We start from the raw sequence: 22,088 nt of genomic DNA, 5'->3' as shown, positions 1-22,088 counted from the left end.
CAGTTAGCTTGCCTGGGACTTAGTGCCTTAAAGTGAAGTGACTTGAAGCTTCCCTGATTGCTGGTAGATATGGGCCTGAGTTCATGTCCACCTGTTGTGGAAACCAAGGTTCCAACTTCCAGTTCCAGATCACCTAGTTCAAATTTTTCATACGGTCTATCTGTAGTTCTTGTTCTTGCCTACCCCCTGCCCTTTTCTCAATCTGCAGGGGTTAACCCGGTACTTCCTCTGGGTCACCTTTCCCCTGTGTGATGGCCAGTAAGTGGCCCGTTATAGCTCTGCGGGACCCCCCACCTGACAGACCCCGGCTGGTAGCCATAATGAGAAAGGGTCGCACAGTCGGGTGCTCAGTAGAGCTCTCTCTGCAATATGTCTTTGCATTAGTATGTACCTTACCTGTTTGTCTCCCCTCCTTCCCTTGTGTGTCTCCCCTCCCCCTCCTACACCATCAGATGTCATATATTGCATTGTTAGATGCTGATTGTCCATTTTTTATTTCAGAATGTCGTCTATTGTTATTTCATCCTTTAACGTCCGGGGAATGAACGAGCCTTGCAAGCGGTCCCAAATCCTGGCCCTTTTACAGAGGGATAAAGTGTCTATAGCCTTCTTTCAGGAAACCCACTTCCGAGAGGGTAAGACCCCCAAATTGCCCCCCAAAAGGTTTTCACAATGGTTCCATAGCACTTACGGTTCGGCTAGCAGGGGTGTCAGCATAGCGATCCACAAGCAGCTCCCCTTTAAGCACTCTGCCGTCTCTGCAGACCCTGAGGGTCGGTACCTGTTTGTTAAGGGCACTATCGCTGACACTCCTGTTACCCTGGCAACTGTATATGCCCCCAACAGAGGACAGGTTGCTTGGCTCGTTCAGACCCTTGGATTACTGTCCTCCTTCAAGGAGGGAATGGTTATATTAGGTGGCGATTTTAATGCTACCCTTGAACCTGCATTAGATTCTTCATCTGGGAAATCTGCCATTACACATGTTCGCTTAAAACGCCTCAAACGCGCCTTACAGAGGTTGGGAGTTCTAGATATCTGGCGCACCACTAACCCCACTGGTAGGGACTTTTCCTTTTACTCAGCAGCTAAACTGTCCTATCACAGACTAGACTATCTATTTTTATCTAAATCCTTTGCTAATAGGGCTATTGGTTCCCACATAGGGAACATCACCCTGTCTGACCATGCCCCTGTTTTCCTGAGCATTTCTCTGCAGGACCTCCCAAAGAGGGAATGGAACTGGCGCATAAATGAGACCATTATCTCGGACCCCTCCCATGCTGCTAAACTCTCCTCTATCATAACTGATTTCTTCACAGCTAACGCTTCAGGCCCTGATGCACCCTCCCCTTCCATTATTTGGGAAACCCATAAAGCGGTCCTGAGAGGGGAACTAATAGCCTTAGGTGCCCATATTAAACGACAATGGACTCAGGCTATGGCGACACTTCTCTCTCAGATTCAGGCTCTGGAGCTATCACATAAAACCTCCCAGGCTCTTAGCTGTGCCGCAGAGCTCGCAGAAGCCCGCACTAAGCTCAAAAACCTGCTGAATGTCACATCAGCCAAGCTGTTACTCAGAGCCAAATTCCGTTCGTATGCCCACGGAGATAAAGGAAACAGGTTAATGTCCGCCCTAGTGAAGAAGCAGAAAACTGATTCCTTTATCGCTGCAGTTAAGGACAACAATGGCGTGTTGCATAAAAGTACTCCGGATATCGCAAAGTCCTTTTGTGCCTTCTATAGAGACCTATACAATCTTAAAACACCAGACGATTTATCGCCAGAACAGCTAGGAGAAGCAACAGAGAAATTTCTCTCCTCCCTACAATTACCTGCTATCTCCCCAGCGCAGTCAGCTCAGCTCTTATCTCCCATCACTGACACTGAAATTAGTAAGGTCCTCTCCTCCATACCCTCAGGGAAAAGCCCAGGCCCCGATGGTTTCACCATTTCTTACTATAAAACCTTTAAGCATATTCTAATCCCCCGGTTTAACACCCTGTGTAACTATCTACTTCAAGGAGGTTTCCTCCCGCCCCAGTCGCTTTCAGCCCACATCACGGTAATCCACAAGGAAAATAAAGACCCCCTAAATTGTGGGAGCTACCGCCCAATTTCGCTCCTAAACACGGATGTGAAGTGGTGGGCCAAGATTCTGGCTCAGCGGATTCAGGCGGTTCTCCCTGGCATTGTCAACGAAGAGCAGGTGGGATTTGTTTCTGGCAGACAGGGGAGTGAGAATACGGTCCGTGTCATACAATTGATTACGCATGCCCGGAAGCACTCGATACCGCTAGCCTTGCTCAGTACAGATGCAGAGAAGGCCTTCGATAGGATTAGTTGGCAATTCATGTCACGAGCATTGTCGAAATTTGGCCTTCCGGATCAGTTCATCCAATCTATCTTCTCACTGTACTCGCTCCCTTCTGCCAGAATACGTATTAATGGGTCACTCTCCCCTTCCTTTCCTATCACCAATGGGACGCGTCAGGGCTGCCCACTCTCACCTGCTCTCTTTGTTATTGTCATGGAGACCCTGCTGGCCAAGATCAGGCAGGATCCGGACATTGAAGGACTCATTGTAGGGTCGCAGACTCATCGGACGGCTGCTTTTGCAGACGATCTCTTAGTCATAACGACCAATCCCTCAACTTCTTTTCCCAGACTTCAGGCCCTTTTTGAAGAATACGGTAAGGTCTCAAACTTTAAGATTAATTATACAAAGTCACAGGCCCTGAATATCACTTGCCCATCTCCTACAGTTGAGACGCTCAAAAGTTCCACAGCTTTTTCGTGGGCCTCTAAGTCAATCCCATTCCTGGGCACTAATATCTCAGCTAATCCAGAGGAGCTCTTTGAGCTGAACCAGGCCCCCCTGCTAAAATCCATTAAATCTCACCTACACTCCCTAAAACTGCCGTTTATCTCATGGATCGGCAGGAAAAACTACATTAAAGCTTTTATAGTCCCCAGACTGCTCTATCTCATCCAAACACTCCCTATTTGGCTACCCCATTCCTTCTTTGTGGAGGTCCGCAGAGTCTTCTCAGCATTTGTGTGGGCAGGCAGTTCCCCTAGACTGGCGTATGCCACTCTCACTCGGGAGAGAAGGTTGGGGGGTTTCGGCCTACCCGACATGTACCTCTATTATAGAGCGTCAATGCTAAACAGAGCCTTGAGCCTCTTATCTTGGCGCCCCCCCGGCCTTGTCTCCCGACTGGAGTGCGATATGCTTACTTACAACGATAAGCTAGTTCTTTGGGGCTTACGCAAATGCACCGCCAACAATAAGTTCGTATCGCCCGTATGGAAAGGTTTATTGATAGAGTGGTCCAAACTATATAGCTCTTCTACCCTCCAGTTTCCTAGTTTGAACCTTCCCCTGCAACTGCTGCAGGCTTATGTGCATCCTACCGCCTCTGGGGCATCAGGAATCTGGGCATTGCTGTCCGGCCTCAAACTACAAGACATCACGACTGAGTCGGGTGCTTTGGATTGGAGCAAAATAGACGCAATTCCGAGCGTCCAGAAAGCTTCTTTCCTAGCGGTTATGGCTTTTAAAAAGGACTTGGTGTGCTTAGCAGCGCTCCCTAGGCCTGCTACGGATCCCTCGTGGTTAGAAGGGAAACTCTCTGTCACCACTCGCCCAAAGAAACCTCTCTCCACATTTTACAAGGAGTTGCTCTCCTCCACGCCTCCAGACCTGTGGTACCTAGCAGCCTGGGAGAAAGAATTGTCCATGACATTATCGGAACCTGATAAAGCGTTTATCCTCACACACTCGCACGGTTTTAACCGCTGCATTAAGATTCAGGCTAACTCTTATAAATTACTTACAAGATGGTACAAAACGCCAGAATTCCTTCATAAGCTTAATCCCGCTATCCCGGACAATTGCTGGAGGTGTGGAGGAAGGCCCGGCTCGCTATCTAACATTTGGTGGAGTTGCGAGAAAATCAAGCCTTTCTGGGTAGAAGTGGTGGCAGCTATAAATAAGATATGCAATACTCAGGTTAAGTTAGATGCAAAGCTTCTGTTACTTTGGTGCCCTAATAGCACGCTTACCCCTTCAAAGTCTAACCTACCCACCATGCTTATAACAGCGGCCCGATTACTGGTCCCCCTCCTCTGGAAGAATGAGGCGGCTCCCTCGCACGTGATGTGGACCGAGAAAATTGACCAACTATACCGGTTTGAAGAGCTGGCCCACTGGGAAAGCCACTCTAGAGCGGCATTTCTTAAAATATGGTCCCCCTGGAAGCAATATCGCAAGTTTTAGGCATTTTTCTGACAAACTGTAAGCTATATGATTGACATCTACCTGACCCTACCCTCTACTCCCCCTTTCCCATCTTCCCCTTGTCTTGTTGACCTCCCCACCAGATATCTGTTCGCACAGATTGTTAATGTTCGGAGTTATGTATTCCATCATTGAGTTGTACTATGTCTGCTGATTAAGCTTATGCCCAGCTGCGTCTGGTACATGAGTTGTTTGTTCTTCTCCATAACTTTGTGCCTTCTCAAATAAAAAGAAATTTGACAAAGAATATAACTACTATAATACTGCTCCTATGTACAAGAATATAACTACTATAATACTGCCTCCTATGTACAAGAATATAACTACTATAATACAGCTCCTATGCACAAGAATATAACTACTATAATACTGCTCCTATGTACAAGAATATAACTACTATAATACTGCTCCTATGTACAAGAATATAACTACTATAATACAGCTCCTATGCACAAGAATATAACTACTATAATACTGCTCCTATGTACAAGAATATAACTACTATAATACTGCTCCTATGTACAAGAATATAACTACTATAATACTGCTCCTATGTACAGGAATATAACTACTATAATACTGCTCCTATGTACAAGAATATAACTATAATACAGCTCCTATGTACAAGAATATAACTACTATAATACTGATCCTATGTACAAGAATATAACTACTATAATACTGCCTCCTATGTACAAGAATATAACTACTATAATACTGCTCCAATGTACAAGAATATAACTACTATAATACTGCTCCTATGTACAATAATATAACTGCTATAATACTGCCTCCTATGTACAAGACTATAACTACTATAATACTGCCTCCTATGTACAATAATATAACTACTATAATACAGCTCCTATGTACAAGAATATAACTACTATAATACAGCTCCTATGTACAAGAATATAACTACTATAATACTGCCGCCTATGCACAAGAATATAACTACTATAATACTGCCCCTATGTACAAGAATATAGCTACTATAATACTTCTCCTATGTACAAGAATATAACTACTATAATACTGCTCCTATGTACAAGAATATAACTACTATAATACTGCTCCTATGTACAAGAATATAACTGCTATAATACTGCTCCAATGTACAAGAATATAACTACTATAATACTGCTCCAATGTACAAGAATATAACTACTATAATACTGCTCCTATGTACAAGAATATAACTGCTATAATACTGCTCCAATGTACAAGAATATAACTACTATAATACTGCTCCTATGTACAAGAATATAACTACAATAATACTGCTCCTATGTACAAGAATATAAGTACTATAATATATCGCATATGTGTTTTTTTGCCAATATGATGTTTTATTCTCTGTGCTTTCTTTATACACTTTTTACTTATGTTTATCTTGGAAATAACATACATCAGAGTTTAAAACAACGCTAAAGATAATATCAAGTAACTGTGGATTTGGCTGTAAGAACAATCTAGTAATCTTTATAATCCAGCACGTCTTTTTGATAATACTTAGCCGGACTGAACACCACCCAGATTGTTTAATAAAAGACCATATATAAACCCATTGGATCAAATAGCTATTGATACCCACTGAGGAAGGTGCATGTGCTCCGAAACGCGTTTGGAGATATACAATAGCCAATAAGCCGTACCCGGCGAGATACTACTAAAGATCCCAATACTTTATATTTCTATATCTTGACTGCTATCACCGGACTCTCCACATGTTTAAAAGGCAACTGATTCACAAGCGCCACAGGAGCAGACAGCTCCCACACTAACAACCGATAGCCAACTACGCACTGAACCACGTGGGACGCCACGGTGTGCCTGAGGAGAACGTGATTTGCTACCCCAGCGCACAGCTGTAAGGAAAGAAGCCGGGACCGCATCAATACATCGCGAACATGATAGAACAAACAACTGTTTGAAGAGTGGTAACGTACTATCAAATAGCTATTGAATTGAGCAATTTTACACACATTCCTGCAATGTTACCTTGGTATTTTTCATTTTAAGACGTTATCCACCCGAATTTTTAAACGAATGGTTACCAATTCATGGTAATACAACTAATATCAACTATACTCCCTCGGGAAACATAGCCCCAAGGGAATAATACCCCGTGTCTGTTACTCTTGTCACCTGACACTAGGAGGAGTTCTTTTCCCTAGAGCTGATACTCTACCATATTTGAGTGGATAAAAGACCATTTCTGGTGGTCCATCTAGGACAGTTGAGCGCATATTTGTCTGTAATCAATCTTTTTGCCACCATCTTCTTGGTTCTTGATACCAACACCGATAACTCTCGTTTGGGTTATTGAACATTAATTGACTTTTTAGATTTATTTATTTGAGCCGCAGGATTATTCATGATCTAATTGATTATATGTTATATGTATTTTTTATGAATGCATATCCTTTTAATAATTTATTTATCTCCATCCTATCCATGCTACACCAGTCAATAGAGTGCTATCCATCTTGTCTATACCAAAGTACTATAATACTGCCTCCTATGTACAGGAATATAACTACTATGATACTGCTCCTATGTACAAGAATATAACTACTATAATACTGCTCCTATGTACAAGAATATAACTACTATAATACTGTCTACTATGTATAGGGATATAATTACTATAATACTGCTTCTATATACACGAATATAACTACTATAATACTGCTCCTATGTACAAGAATATAACTACTATAATACTGCCTCCTATGTACACGAATATAACTACTATAATAATGCTCCTATGTACAAGAATATAACTACTATAATACTGCTCCTATGTACAAGAATATAACTGCTATAATACTGCTTCTATGCACAAAAATATTACTTTATAATAAGAGTATTGCAGGTTTGGTACCTTTTAATTTCTTTTGATACCATTTATCTTAATTATAGCACTAAACTAGTTTTTTATATTGGCTAACATGGTACCAGACTTGTTTTTCCTTTTTATTTCGACCAAATGGAGGATACCATAATGTACCGTACACAGATGGAATTAAAGAATCTTCTGACCATGAGACAATATCTGAAAAGTACATTTTTACGCCAGGGCTATCATCCTGCTTCAATTGAAGATCAGATCACAAGAGCCACCAAGATCTCCACAAGTCAACTTCTCCAATACATTGAAAAGAAACAGAACCAGCGCATACTTCTGGTTGTGACCTACAACCCAAAACTAGAGGTACTGAGGAAAACTGCCCAAAAATTACACTATGTCCTACATAAGGATGACCGATTAAAAACAATCTTCCCAGATCCCCCCTTACTAGCTTCCTGACAAGATCAGATCAAGTTCAAGGCCATGTACCACCCAACCCAACCCTGTAATATAAGAAGATGCAAAGCCTTCTCCCAAATAATGACAACAGATAAGATCCGGTTCCTCAACACACAGCAGGACTGTAAGATCCCTGGGACATTCACACCTTCTACATCTAATGTTATTTATGGGATTCTCTGCACTAAATGTCCTGTTGGGGGCGTCTTCATTGCAGAAACAGGACAGAGACTCAATGCAAGTATTGAAGAGTAAAAGCGACACTTTCCGGTGGCTAAGAATTTCTGTAGACCAGGACACAATAAAGAACACATGAAAGTTCTCATATTAAAAGGTATTTTCAAATCTCAAAGAGCCAGAAGAATTTGGGAATATAAATTGATAACACTGCTTGACACTTTGAATACTGGACTGAATTTGTCCCTGGGATTTCTGACACACTACAAGATCTAAAGAGTCTTCTATGGGGGCACCAGGTCTCTGAAATAACATCAAATTAGAGACCATAAAACATTCCCACCCGTATCTGTGAGATAATTAAGGACTCATTCTCACGATCTTTGATATTCTATTGTTCTGTTGTTTTTCAAATGTCCATTCATTCCCCCAGGTCTCTGTTCTTACTGTATATATATTGCTGTTTCTTCATATACTCTTGTAGTACGCCTGATGAAGGGACTGGAGATGTCTGGAAAGCTCGCTATGTAACATCATTAAGAGGTATCAAACCTGCAATATTATTTAGTTTCTCTTAATGAGAGCGCTAACGTGGTGTCCATGTTCTGGATTTTCTGGTTGCTGTGCAGCATTATTACTTGGGTTGTGTATTACTCCCTGGTATCCTGCACTCTAGTATCTTGCACCCCGGTTCTTACCTGTTCCAATTGCTGTTAGAATTAAGGCGCTGAGGAGCAGAATGTGCGGCGGAATCGCCATGTCCTGTGCGCTGTGATGTGAGGTTGCTGATATTAAATTTCTAGTTATCTTTGAGCAAATCACGGTAGTAGTATAGCCTTTATAGCTACTGTCAAACTAAAAGTGACAGGTCGACACGCCCCTTTTCCCGCCCATAACCCCGCCCACCCTGCCCACAACCCTTGCCAGTCCAGCACAAAGCACTGCCCATCGCCCGTCTTAAACCATGCCTAAATACCGCCCATTCATCGCCCCCCTTACACTGTCAGGAAATTATGTTTAATCTTATACAATCGTGTTTAATAAAATAATATTATAAATATTGACAATAGCAAATATTTTTTTGTCCTATCTGATCACCGCATCTATCACAGATATACAGCATTCATGGCATGTTTTGCCAAGTTGTATAAAAACAGCATCATTGCATGTAACTATTTGTAACAGAAAACAGTATTTATAAAACTTTATAAAAACAAATGCAGAATTAAAGCAATGAATCTTTACATATACGCGTAGCCAGAAATAAAAAATCCAAAGACATGAGACCAATCCACACTGTGTGAACACGTGTCAGAATGTTGCAAAAGCACAAACAAAAACCTACTGAATGGGTAGATGTCACTTCATTTAGGCCCCAAAATCGGATTTCACATATTGTTCCAAACAAAAGACACATCTATACTATATATACATTCTTCTATCCCTCTCCTGGAATATGCATGCACTATCTATCTCATATCTATTTATGTATGTATGTATCTATGTATCTATCTCATATCTATGTGGGAATTTTTGCCAATGATCCCCCTCTGGTTTATCACTGTCCATGTTGTGGGACTATTTGTGCACTTCTAATAAGTGTTTGCTGGCTGCAAATATGACCTGAAGGTTTTTCAGGTTCGCCTGCGAATGGGGCCCGCCGCGAATGCTTGTTCGCAAATCGTCCCGGCTGATGTTCTTCCATCACTAGTTAGGTCATGTGATATTTTTATACAGCAGGTTCTTATGGATGCGGCGATACCTAATTTGTGTACTTTTTTTTATTAAAGTTGTTCACAATAACAGCGTTTTTTAAACAAAAAAAATCATGTTTTGCTGTCTCCATATTCTGAGATCCATAGTTTTTTAATTTTTTGGGCCATTGTCTTAGATAGGGTCTCAATTTTTGCGGGATGAGATTTCAGTTTGATTGGTATGATTTTGGGGTGCGTATGACTTTTTGATCGCTTGGTATTGCACTTTTTGTGACAAAAATGGCTTTTCTGACACCGTTTTTATTTTATTATTTTGACGGCGTTCACCTGAGGGGTTAGGTCATGTGATATTTTTATATAGCAGGTCGTTACGGACGTGGCAATACCTAATATGTCTACTTTGTTTTATTTAAGTTTTACTCAATAATATCATTTTTTAAACAAAAAAATATATGTTTTAGTGTCTCCATAGTCTAAGAGCCATATTTTTTTGGCAATTTTTTGCGATACCAGGTGACGGTTAGATTGGTACTATTTTGGGGAGCATACGCCTTTTTGATCGCTTGGTGTTGCACTTTTAGTGATGTAAGGTGACCCCAAAATATTTTTTTTAGCACAGTTTTTATTTTATTTTTATTCACCTGAGGGATTAAGTCATGTGATATTTTTATAGAGCCAGTCGATACGGATGCGGCGATACCTAATATGTCTACTTTTCTTTTTTTCACCATTTTTTATCACTTTATTTGGGGAAATGGACGCTTTTTATTTTTACTTGAAACTTAAAAAAAAAATTGTAAACTTTATTTTTTAACTTCTTTTTTCACTTCATTTTCACTTTTTTTGTCCAACTCTGGGGCTTCAACCTTTGGGGTCTGATCCCCTTTACAATGCATTACAATACTTCTGTATTGTCATGCATTGGCTGTAAGTGTATTACACAGTGTAATACACTTATAGCCTGCTTCCTGTGAGATCCGGGGGGCTGGATCTCACAGGCTAAGAGGGAAGGCAGTCACGATGCCTAATAAAGGCATCGGGCTGCCGTCCAAGCCTTCAGGTCCCTGTCACAGCAGCGCTGGGACTCGATGGCCACCCCGCATCCAGCAGGATCCCGCATGTACCGCGGTCAGCGCTGATTGCAACCGCACAAGGTTTAATGTGCCGGCATCTGTGTTTTCACCGATGCCAGCGCATACAGCAGGGGTACGGCTATCAGTAACTGCTGGACCCCTGCTGCTGTTCTGGCAGGCGCAGCTCCTGCAGCCGCCTGATCAGCACAGTGCTGGTCCTTAAGTCACGGGCACCAGTGCTGTACATGTAAAGTGTGGGTCCTTATGGGGTTAGAGAAGAAGGATTTATTATATCTACATCTGTCCTGACCGGTGATCTTGCGCCTAAATTGAGGTCCTACTATATTGCTATTACACTGCTCCATTCCCCGCCACTTCCGTTCCCCTCAGAATCAGTAAGTGACATGGTCCTGAGACCGCTTCAGCTAATCCCAGGCCATCAACCTGATGCGGCAATTTTGTATCTAAGTATCCTTTAATTTTACAGCAGAACAGCAGTGATACTTAAATGGGTTCTGCACTTTGTTTAAACTGATGATCTATCCTCTGGATAGATCATCAGCTTCTGATCGGTGGGGGTCCGACACCCGGGACCCCCGCTGATCAGCTGTTTGAGAAGGCAGTGGCTCTCCAGCAGCGCCGCGGCCTTTTCACTGTTTACCGCTGGCCGAGTGACGTCACGACTTGTATCACTGGCCTGGCCTGGGCTAAGCGCCGTTCCCTTGAATGGAGCTGATCCAGATGAAATCGCAGAAAACAGATACACGGCTGGGGGGCTCCAGGGAGCTGTCTGTTTGCCCCCTGGAGCCCCCCAGCCGTATATCTGTTTTCTGTGAGAGGATGTGATTTCATCTGGATCAGCTAAGTGTTTTTTCATAATAGAAACAAAAAGTATTTGTGGCAATGTGACTAGTGATGGGTGCAGAAAAGTCCCAGGGAAGCATGAAAAAGGGGTGTTGTTTGCACCAGGAGCGAGTCACCAAGGGGCTCAGCCTTGGTGGAGTAAAGGCTCTAGATATAGGTGGCCACCAAGTTAGTTGGTGGACACCAAGATAGTTAGCTTAGCTGGCTCCAGCTAGTCCAGGGCGGGCTTTTACTGGGAACAGGCAATGTGCTGGGTGGGTGCCTGTTCCCCATGCTCCAGTCGGGGATTTTGGAATATGCCCATGTCCAGGGCTGCTACTTAATCCTGTTGCTGGACTTGGGTGTGGCTCCCAGTCTAGGGGAAGGAGACAGAGTCTTTGTGAAATAGAGTCCTGCTGGAGGCTCTGTACGAGTGGTCTCAGCTGGGCTGGCTGGCAGGCTATGGGGCTAGGTGCTAGCCGGAACATTGGGGGACGCCGTGACGCCTGGGCGCAAGGATCACAAGGCCGGAGTCAGGAGGACTACTGGGCCACACTCCCCAATAAAGGTACTGGACTTGAGACCATGTGTGAACGGTGCTCTGTACAGCCAGGAGGCTGATGGACATTAGGCTGGGAAAGCCGCATGTTATGGTGAGTCTGGGATATACTTTGTTTAGTTAGAGCCCAGATGGGCAGGTGTTTATTTTGTATGATTTATGTTTGTTTTGCTAAGGTGCCAAATAAAAGTGATGTTTGGACCTTAAACTTGGTGTCTGGCAAAGATACTTGTGTGAATGACCCCTGGAGAAGAGCTAACCCCCCACATATTATACATTGTTTGCCTATATACTAGCTGTTTTATTCTCTGTACCTCATCGCAGACTTATGCTGGTCTGGGGCGCTCCAGTGTATTGTCTATCATTTCCTTTTATATCTATATGGTATCTTGTTATCAGCTTGATCTTTGTTCTGGATATGGTGTATCTATTACCGTCCAGCAGGCGCTTGCAGCGTTCGGGTGTCCGCCTGGCCGTGCGGAGGCAAACGGATCCGTCCAGAGTTACAATAAAAGTCAATGGGGGCGGATCCGTTCGAAGGTGACACAATATGGTGCATTTTTCAAACGGATCCGCCCCCCATTGACTTTCAATGTAAAGTCTGGACGGATCCGTCTGAATACAAATTGTACTTAGACCTTTTAAGTGAAATATAATTCAAATGGTTCCGTCTGAACGGATACCATCGTTTGCATTATAGGAGCGGATCCGTCTGTACAAATACCAGATGGATCCGCTCCGAACACAAGTGTAAAAGTAGCCTTACTTCTGCACATGGTATTTTATTACCACACTGATGTGTGTATATGGCATTATATTACCATACTGATACTAATAGTCCCCTGATGAACCTTGGATTACCTTTAAGGGGAAACGCGTTGGGACAGTGTATGGTGTGTCAGAAATTGATAGCGCTATATAAGGATTAGTAATAGGGCTGTATAAAGACAGGTTGGCCTAGGTATGTACCTTCAAGCTGTATCTCTGGGCTGAGCAGTGTGGATAAGGGCAAAAGTAGGAACAGCTATAGTATATCTGGAGGAATTGTCCCACCCATATCGTACCCCTGACTTTTGATAACCATCCATTGTCTTGACAGCTTTTTGTACTATAGGTATCATTTTCAGCTTTTTGGCTGCTTGATTAATTTTGGATTTTTTATTGTACAGTCCTGATCAAAAGTTTAAGACCACTTGAAAAATGGCAAAAAATCATATTTAGCATGGCTGGATCTTAACAAGGTTCCCAGTAGAGCTTCACCATGCAACAAGAAGACATGGGAGTGAGACAAAGCATTTTTTGAGCATTCAATTTAATGAAAACAACGAATAAACTGAAACAGGCTGTTTTTCAGCTGATCAAAAGTTTAGGATCATAACAAGTGTTGTAACCTTGTTAAGATCCATTTTTCAAGTGGTCTTAAACTTTTGATCAGGACTGTATGTAGATTAAAGTTACGTTTTAGTAAATTGCCCTCAGTGAGGTCTCAGAAGGTTACATACACTATATAAACAGACACATATGCATGTTTTTCTCAATATCTGACATGAAATCAGAATAAACCTTTCCTGTTTTTGGTCAATTAGGTCAATTACCATAATTATTATTATTTGCCAAATGCCAGAATAATGAGACAGAATGTTTTAAGGCATTTTTATTACTTTCTGCAAAGTCAAAAGTTTATATACATTTCATTAATATTTGGTACAATTGCCCTTAAACTGTATGACTTGGGTCAAACGTTTTGAATATCCTTCCACAAGCTTCTCACAATAGAAAAAACTGTGGCTGTCACGAGGGTGTCAAGAGCCACGTCTGACTCCGTTATACCCGGGGTCAGGAAGTCGCAGCGGGTGGCTGCGCGCTCTATGTCTAAAGATCACGTTGTTTCTTAGTGATTGTTTTCTGTGTTTGCCTTGCAATCCTTTTTGTCTCACTCAGGGATCCGTAGCTTCTCCTCCTCAGCTGTTTCTTGTCTGCCACTCCCAACCTCCTTATATTCTCCTCTCACACTTCTCTAGTTGCCAGTTATAGAGCTTCCTGCCTGGACATCTATACTGACCCACTGGAGCTGTGAATCCTGGTTGTTGTTCCAGAGTGTTACCCTCCGGATCCCTGTTGGGCTTTTTGTTGTCTCCTGTTGTCGCCCACCTGGGATTATATGTTTAGTCTGTATTGTCTGTCCTCCCCTTGGTGTTTTCCTTTAGAGCTAGTGGTGCGGACTAGTGTTCCCACCGCCCTGTTCACTATCTAGGGCTCATCTTAGGGAAAGCCAGGGTTTTAGGCACGTGATCGGCGTACGGGTGAGGAACCCGTCTAGGGACGTCAGGGCAGCCAGGTGCCAGCCGCAAGGTGAGTCAGGGGTCACCACCTTCCCTCTCACTTGGGCAGGGCCTTCCTCTTTCCCTCCCTCTGTGTCACATATGTGATAGTCACGCCGATCGTGATATTATAACTGGCCCTTATTTTTTGAGAGAGAAAAAAAATAAAAATTTTTTTTTTTCTCTTTCTCTCTACTTAGAATCCAATATGGATCCTATTGCTGCTTTGGCAAAACAGCTTCAAGGCCTGTCTTTGGAGGTGGCAGGATTGAAGGCGTCTGTCCTCCAACAGCAGCAGCAAATGCAGCAGACCGCAAGCCCAGCGGTTGCTATGGGTAACCAGGTTGTTACAGAACCCAAGGTTGTTCTTCCTGACAGATTTTCTGGGGGAAGGGACAAATTTGTGACGTTCCGTGAGGCCTGCAAATTATATTTTAAGCTGCGCCCTTACTCCTCAGGTAATGAAGAACAGCGGGTGGGGATTGTTATTTCCCTGCTTCAGGGGGACCCGCAATCCTGGGCGTTCTCGTTACCCCCTGGTTCCCAGGCTCTCCGGTCAGTGGAGGGATTTTTTGGGGCTTTGGGTCTCATATATGATGACCCTGACCGAGTCGCCCTGGCTGAGTCGAAGTTACGGAGACTCCTACAGGGAGATCGGCCAGCAGAGGAATATTGCTCAGAGTTCCGCAGGTGGGCTATGGATACTCAGTGGAACGACCCGGCTCTCAGGAGTCAGTTCTGCTCTGGGCTATCTGAAAGGGTTAAGGATGCGCTGGCGCTGTATGAGACCCCCCTTTCCCTTGATGCAGTTATGTCCCTCTCTATCAGAATAGATAGATGTCTTAGGGAGAGATCGAAAATTCCTGAGCAATCGGTAACCTCTCCCAAGCAGCAGTTAGTCTGTACGGACTTAGATGAGCCTATGCAGCTAGGAGGAACTTCTCGTCAGGTCCGTCCTCCTGAGGTTCGCCGTAGGTGGGGGGCTTGTTTTTTCTGTGGGGGGAGGGGTCATTTCATTAATGTCTGTCCCTCCTTTTCTCAAAAACAAAAGACCGTCGGAAAACTACTAACCCCAGGCTGTGCGGAGGATGTCAGCCGGGGGCTATACGTTTCCTCCATACGAACATCTCAATTTGTGTTGCCAGCGGTTATTGTTTTTGGTGTTAAGACGGAGTCTATTTCTTTTTTTCTAGACAGTGGAGCAGGGGTAAATTTGATAGATGCCCATTTTGCCCGCACTATGGGTTTGTCTCTCTGTACGCTGCAGAGACCTATTCCCATATTCGCTATTGATTCTGCTCCTCTGTCTCAGAGAAACCTCACTCACATTGTCCATAACTTACACCTTCGGGTAGGGGACCACCATAATGAGTGTCTTTCATGTTACGTTCTGGAGGGCCTTCCCTCTCCTGTGGTATTGGGTCTTCCCTGGTTGGTAGCGCACAATCCAGTGGTGGATTGGCAGGCCAGGGAGATATTGGAGTGGAGTGAGCATTGCAGAGAGAATTGCTTAAATAACAATTGCTTAACCACCTCCGGACCGCCTAACGCACATGTGCGTTCCGGAGGTGGCAGCGCTGCGCACAGTCACGCATATACGCGTCATCTCGCGAGACGCGAGATGACGCGAGTATGCGCCCGCGCGTGCGCAGTTCGCGCCGGCATTTCATCGAGAGGTATTTCGTCAGCAACCTGCCAGCCAATGATCGTGGCTGGCAGGTTGCTGATTTTTTAAAAATCCAATCAAAGTGCCAGATAGCAGATCATATTTGTAAATATGATCTGTTATATGGCTGCCTGCTCCTCTGCTGGTTCTTTTCGTCGGTTGGATCCAGCAGAGGAGCAGGCTTCACAGTGAGTACACCAAACACTACACTATAGCCCCTGATCACCCCCCTGAACCCCAATTAACCCTTTGATCACCCCTTTGATCACCCCTGTCAATCACAAGTGAAAAGAAAAAAGTGATCAGTGCAAACTGTCACTTTTTTTTTTCACTGTTATTGACCGTTAGGTTTTAGGTATAGTTTAGGTCCCTTGGTTAGGTAGTTAGGGATCAGTTAGCGCCCAGCCCACCGCACCGCAGTCCGTTATTCGCTGATTAGCGTATCGCTAATCAGCATTTGTACTTTTATAGTATCTGGAAGTGATCAAAACTGATCACGGTCAGATCTATAATTGTATTAGTGTCACTTTAGTTCGCCCTCCACCCAAAACGCAGTGTTTGCCCGATCAGGCCTGATCGGTCGCCCACACGTGCGTTCGCCCACACCCGCCCCACCGCAGTGACAAAAAAAAAATTTTTTTTTGATCACTGCACATTCACTTTACACGCACTGCGGCGATAAAAAAATCTGTTTTGATATTTTTTATCAACCGCAGCGGCCTCCGGTACTTCGCTAGCCTCCCCTTTGTAAGACAGGCTTGCTTTTTTTTTCTTGGGTAGTCTCAGGGAATACCCCTAAATTTAGTTGCCCACATGTCTAACAGGGGGTATTCCTCTGAAGAGGCCTACAGGCTTCTGACCCAGTCGGATGAGGAGTGGGAGCCCTCATCTGATGAATCCAGCGGGTCAGAATACGAACCTGTAGAAAGCAGTGGCTCTCTGACCCAAAGTTCGGACGAGGAGGCTGAGGTCCCTGATACCACCAGGCGTACCCGGCCCCGTGTCGCTAGACCGCAGGTTGCGCAGGATCCGCTTCAAGAGCAGCAGAGTGGGGCTGGTGCTGTCGGATTACGTGGTGAGGCATACACCAGCAGCCCAGCCCTCCCTGGACCTAGTACCAGCACTGCCGTACAACCTGGTGAAGTAGCGAGCACCAGAAGGGCAGTTGAAGCTGGTACGGTGGCACGTGCAGTAGTTACCCCGTCGCAGCCACCGCAAAGACGTGCCCGTAGAGCCCCTAGAATCCCAGAGGTGCTGGCAAACCCTGATTGGCAGTCCCCAACTTCAGCCGCACCTGTAGTTTTCCCTTTCACTGCCCAGTCTGGAGTTCGGGTTGAGACGGCTCAGATCGGTTCGGCCCTGGGATTTTTTGAGCTGTTCTTGACTGCGGAGCTTTTAGACATAGTTGTGGCCGAAACAAACAGGTATGCCACACAATTTATCACCGCTAACCCGGGAAGCTTTTATGCCCAGCCTTTCCGGTGGAAACCAGTCCAAGTTTCCGAACTTAAAACTTTTCTGGGCCTCCTCCTCAACATGGGCCTGACAAAAAAACATGAATTGCGGTCATATTGGTCCACGAACCCGATTCATCACATGCCCATGTTCTCTGCTGCCATGTCCAGGGCACGTTTTGAGGCCATCCTGCGGTTCCTGCACTTTAGTGACAACACCGCCTCCCGTCCCAGGGGCCACCCTGCTTTTGACCGGCTCCACAAAATTCGGCCCCTCATAGACCATTTCAACCAGAAATTTGCAGATATTTATACCCCAGAGCAAAACATCTGCATAGACGAGTCCCTGATACATTTTACCGGGCGCCTTGGCTTCAAACAATACATCCCAAGCAAGCGCGCCCGGTATGGGGTCAAATTGTATAAGCTCTGTGAAAGGGCCACAGGCTATACCCACAAATTTCGGGTCTATGAGGGAAAAGATCAGACCCTGGAGCCGGTCGGTTGCCCTGACTACCTGGGGAGCAGTGGGAAGACAGTTTGGGACTTGGTGTCACCCTTATTCGGCAAGGGGTACCATCTTTATGTGGACAATTTTTACACAAGTGTGGCCCTCTTTAGGCATTTGTTTCTAGAACGGATTGGCGCCTGTGGTACCGCGCGAACTAGTCGCGCGGGCTTCCCCCAACGGCTCGTTAGCACCCGTCTTGCAAGGGGGCAGAGGGCCGCACTGTGTAACGAAGAACTGCTCGCGGTGAAATGGAGAGACAAGCGTGACGTTTACATGCTCTCCTCCATTCACGCAGACACGACAATACTAATTGAGCGAGCAACCCGTGTCATTGAAAAGCCCCTCTCAGTCCACGACTATAACCTCCACATGGGAGGGGTCGACTTCAATGACCAGATGTTGTCTCCGTATTTAGTTTCCCGACGCACCAGACGCTGGTATAAGAAGGTGTCTGTATATTTAATTCAATTGGCTCTGTACAATAGTTTTGTTCTCTACAGTAAGGCTGGGAGAACTGGATCCTTCCTCAAATTTCAGGAAGAGATCATCGAGAACCTCCTGTATCCAGGAGGTTCCGTGGCCCCAACCACCAGTGTAGTTAGCCGTCTACACGAGCGACATTTCCCCAATGTCGTTCCTGGTACCTCAACCCAACCGTCACCCCGAAAAAGATGTCGTGTCTGTAGCAGGAGTGGAATAAGGCGTGACACCCGCTATTTCTGTCCTGACTGTCCGGACCACCCTGCCCTATGCTTTGGAGAGTGTTTCCGGAAGTACCACTCACAGGTACACTATTAGCATAGGGATCATCTCACCAGGACAGGCACACAGGGCTATTAGGGCCCATTCACTCACTGCTGCTGCAAACGTCTCCTTTCACATGGGACAAAGTGCATAACGCACTTCGCCACATCTTTGGGCGATTTGCGCTTTGCACATTGACCCATGGGGAAGGAGAGGTTTGTTCTATAAAGGTAAAAAAAAAAAAAAAAAAAAAAAACAGGTAAGCAAACAGGTTAATGTTTAGTTCCAAAAGTTAAAGTTACACGTTCTGTTCCAAAGTTAATAAAATTATTGCGTTGTGGCCTGGTTTTTTCTTTTTTTTTTTTTTTTTGTCTTTTTACCTTCCAGGTGGACCAACCGATCGACCAGCTGCAGCACCGATGTGCATTCTGACAGAAGCATTGCGCTGCTGTCAGATTACACGCAAGTCGGTGTATGCGGCGCTGCAAGACGGGATTTTCTCCTCTGCAGTGACAGATACGTTTGCCAAGGCATACGAGCTGAGGAGGAGGCGGCGTTCCTATGCTTTGGCAAACACTTTGTGTATATATATATATAAAAAAAAAAAATCCCGGCAATGATTTATTCATCCACATCGATTGATGCGAATGGAGAAATCTGGTTTGCCAGGGCATACGAGCTAAGTGGGTATGGATGTAGGGCGGAGCTCCTATGTCCTGGCAGACGCCTTTCCCCTCCATTTTTTTTTTTTGGCAGAGATTTTTTCATCCACATTGATCGATGCGAATGAAGAAATCTGTGCCGTTCATTTTTTTCTTTCAGCCCAGAGGCTGAACGGAAAAAAAAATCTCATTACCTGTATGCTCAATATAAGGAGAATAGCAGAAACTCCTAATGCTGGCCATACATGTAATGATTGCGGAGACCCTCAAATGCCAGGGCAGTACAAACACCCCACAACTGACCCCATTTTGGAAAGAAGACACCCCAAGGTATTTGCTGAGGGGCATATTGAGTCCATGAAAGATTGAAATTTTTGTCCTAAGTTAGCGGAAAGTGAGACTTTGTGAGAAAAAACAAAAAAAAATCAATTTCCGCTAACTTATGCGAAAAAAAAAATAATTCTATGAACTTGCCAGGCCCCTCATTGGATACCTTGGGGTGTCTTCTTTCCAAAGTGGGGTCACATGTGGGGTATTTATACTGCCCTGGCTTTTTAGGGGCCCTAAAGCGTGAGAAGAAGTCTGGGATCCAAATGTCTAAAAATGCCCTCCTAAAAGGAATTTGGGCCCCTTTGCGCATCTAGGCTGCAAAAAAGTGTGACACATCTGGTATCGCCGTACTCAGAAGAAGTTGGGGAATGTGTTTTGGGGTGTCATTTTACATATACCCATGCTGGGTGAGAAAAATATCTTGGTCAAATGCCAACTTTGTATAAAAAAATGGGAAAAGTTGTCGTTTGCCAAGATATTTCTCTCACCCAGCATGGGTATATGTAAAATGACACCCCAAAACACATTCCCCAACTTCTCCTGAGTACGGCGATACCAGATGTGTGACACTTTTTTGATGCCAAGGTGGGCAAAGGGGCGCATATTCCAAAGTGCACCTTTCGTATTTCACCGGTCATTTTTTACAGATTTTGATTGCAAAGTACTTCTCACACATATGGGCCCCTAAATTGCCAGGGCAGTATAACTACGCCACAAGTGACCCCATTTTGGAAAGAAGACACCCCAAGGTATTCCGTGAGGGGCATGGCGAGTTCCTAGAATTTTTTTTTTTTGTCGCAAGTTAGTGGAATATGAGACTTTGTAAGGAAAAAAGAGAAAAAAAAAAAAATCATCATTTTCCGCTAACTTGTGACAAAAAATAAAAAATTCTAGGAACTCGCCGTGCCCTTCACGGAATACCTTGGGGTGTCTTCTTTCCAAAATGGGGTCACTTGTGGCGTAGTTATACTGCCCTGGCAATTTAGGGGCCCAAATGTGTGAGAAGTACCTTGCAATCAAAATGTGCAAAAAATGCCCTGCAAAATCCGAAAGGTGCACTTTGGAATATGTGCCCCTTTGCCCACCTTGGCAGCAAAAAAGTGTGACACATCTGGTATCGCCGTACTCAGGAGAAGTTGGGGAATGTGTTTTGGGGTGTCATTTTACATATACCCATGCTGGGTGAGAAAAATATCTTGGTCAAATGCCAACTTTGTATAAAAAAATGGGAAAAGTTGTCGTTTGCCAAGATATTTCTCTCACCCAGCATGGGTATATGTAAAATGACACCCCAAAACACATTCCCCAACTTCTCCTGAGTACGGCGATACCAGATGTGTGACACTTTTTTGATGCCAAGGTGGGCAAAGGGGCGCATATTCCAAAGTGCACCTTTCGTATTTCACCGGTCATTTTTTACAGATTTTGATTGCAAAGTACTTCTCACACATTTGGGCCCCTAAATTGCCAGGGCAGTATAACTACGCCACAAGTGACCCCATTTTGGAAAGAAGACACCCCAAGGTATTCCGTGAGGGGCATGGCGAGTTCCTAGAATTTTTTATTTTTTGTCGCAAGTTAGTGGAATATGAGACTTTGTAAGGAAAAAAGAGAAAAAAAAATCATCATTTTCCGCTAACTTGTGACAAAAAATAAAAAATTCTAGGAACTCGCCGTGCCCTTCACGGAATACCTTGGGGTGTCTTTTTTCCAAAATGGGGTCACTTGTGGCGTAGTTATACTGCCCTGGCAATTTAGGGGCCCAAATGTGTGAGAAGTACCTTGCAATCAAAATGTGTAAAAAATGCCCTGCAAAATACGAAAGGTGCACTTTGGAATATGTGCCCCTTTGCCCACCTTGGCAGCAAAAAAGTGTGACACATCTGGTATCGCCGTACTCAGAAGAAGTTGGGGAATGTGTTTTGGGGTGTCATTTTACATATACCCATGCTGGGTGAGAAAAATATCTTGGTCAAATGCCAACTTTGTATAAAAAAATGGGAAAAGTTGTCGTTTGCCAAGATATTTCTCTCACCCAGCATGGGTATATGTAAAATGACACCCCAAAACACATTCCCCAACTTCTCCTGAGTACGGCGATACCAGATGGGTGACACTTTTTTGATGCCAAGGTGGGCAAAGGGGCGCATATTCCAAAGTGCACCTTTCGTATTTCACCGGCCATTTTTTACACATTTTGATTGCAAGGTACTTCTTACACATTTGGGCCCCTAAATTGCCAGGGCAGTATAACTACGCCACAAGTGACCCCATTTTGGAAAGAAGACACCCCAAGGTATTCTGTGAGGGGCATGGCGAGTTCCTAGAATTTTTTATTTTTTGTCGCAAGTTAGTGGAATATGAGACTTTGTAAGAAAAAAAAATAAAATAAAATCATCATCATTTTCCGCTAA

At 44.3% G+C, this 22,088-nt stretch overlaps 1 protein-coding gene across 1 annotated transcript in view; it reads right to left on the bottom strand.

The window, feature by feature from the left end:
- The window catches only part of LOC122920099 (fatty acyl-CoA hydrolase precursor, medium chain-like), a 55,050-nt gene extending 46,472 nt beyond the window's left edge, over positions 1 to 8,578 (bottom strand). The window contains exon 1 of the mRNA XM_044269308.1: positions 8,495 to 8,578. Coding sequence (XP_044125243.1) covers positions 8,495 to 8,555 — 61 coding nt within the window. The 5' untranslated portion in view covers positions 8,556 to 8,578. The remainder of the gene's footprint in view (positions 1 to 8,494) is intronic.
- Between the last annotated feature and the right edge of the window lie 13,510 nt (positions 8,579 to 22,088).

The sequence above is a fragment of the Bufo gargarizans genome, chromosome 10 (genome assembly GCF_014858855.1).
Source record: "Bufo gargarizans isolate SCDJY-AF-19 chromosome 10, ASM1485885v1, whole genome shotgun sequence".
Classification (NCBI taxonomy): Eukaryota; Metazoa; Chordata; class Amphibia; order Anura; family Bufonidae; genus Bufo; species Bufo gargarizans.
Note: the sequence above shows the minus strand (reverse complement) of the source record. Positions and strands in the feature narration are given on the sequence as shown.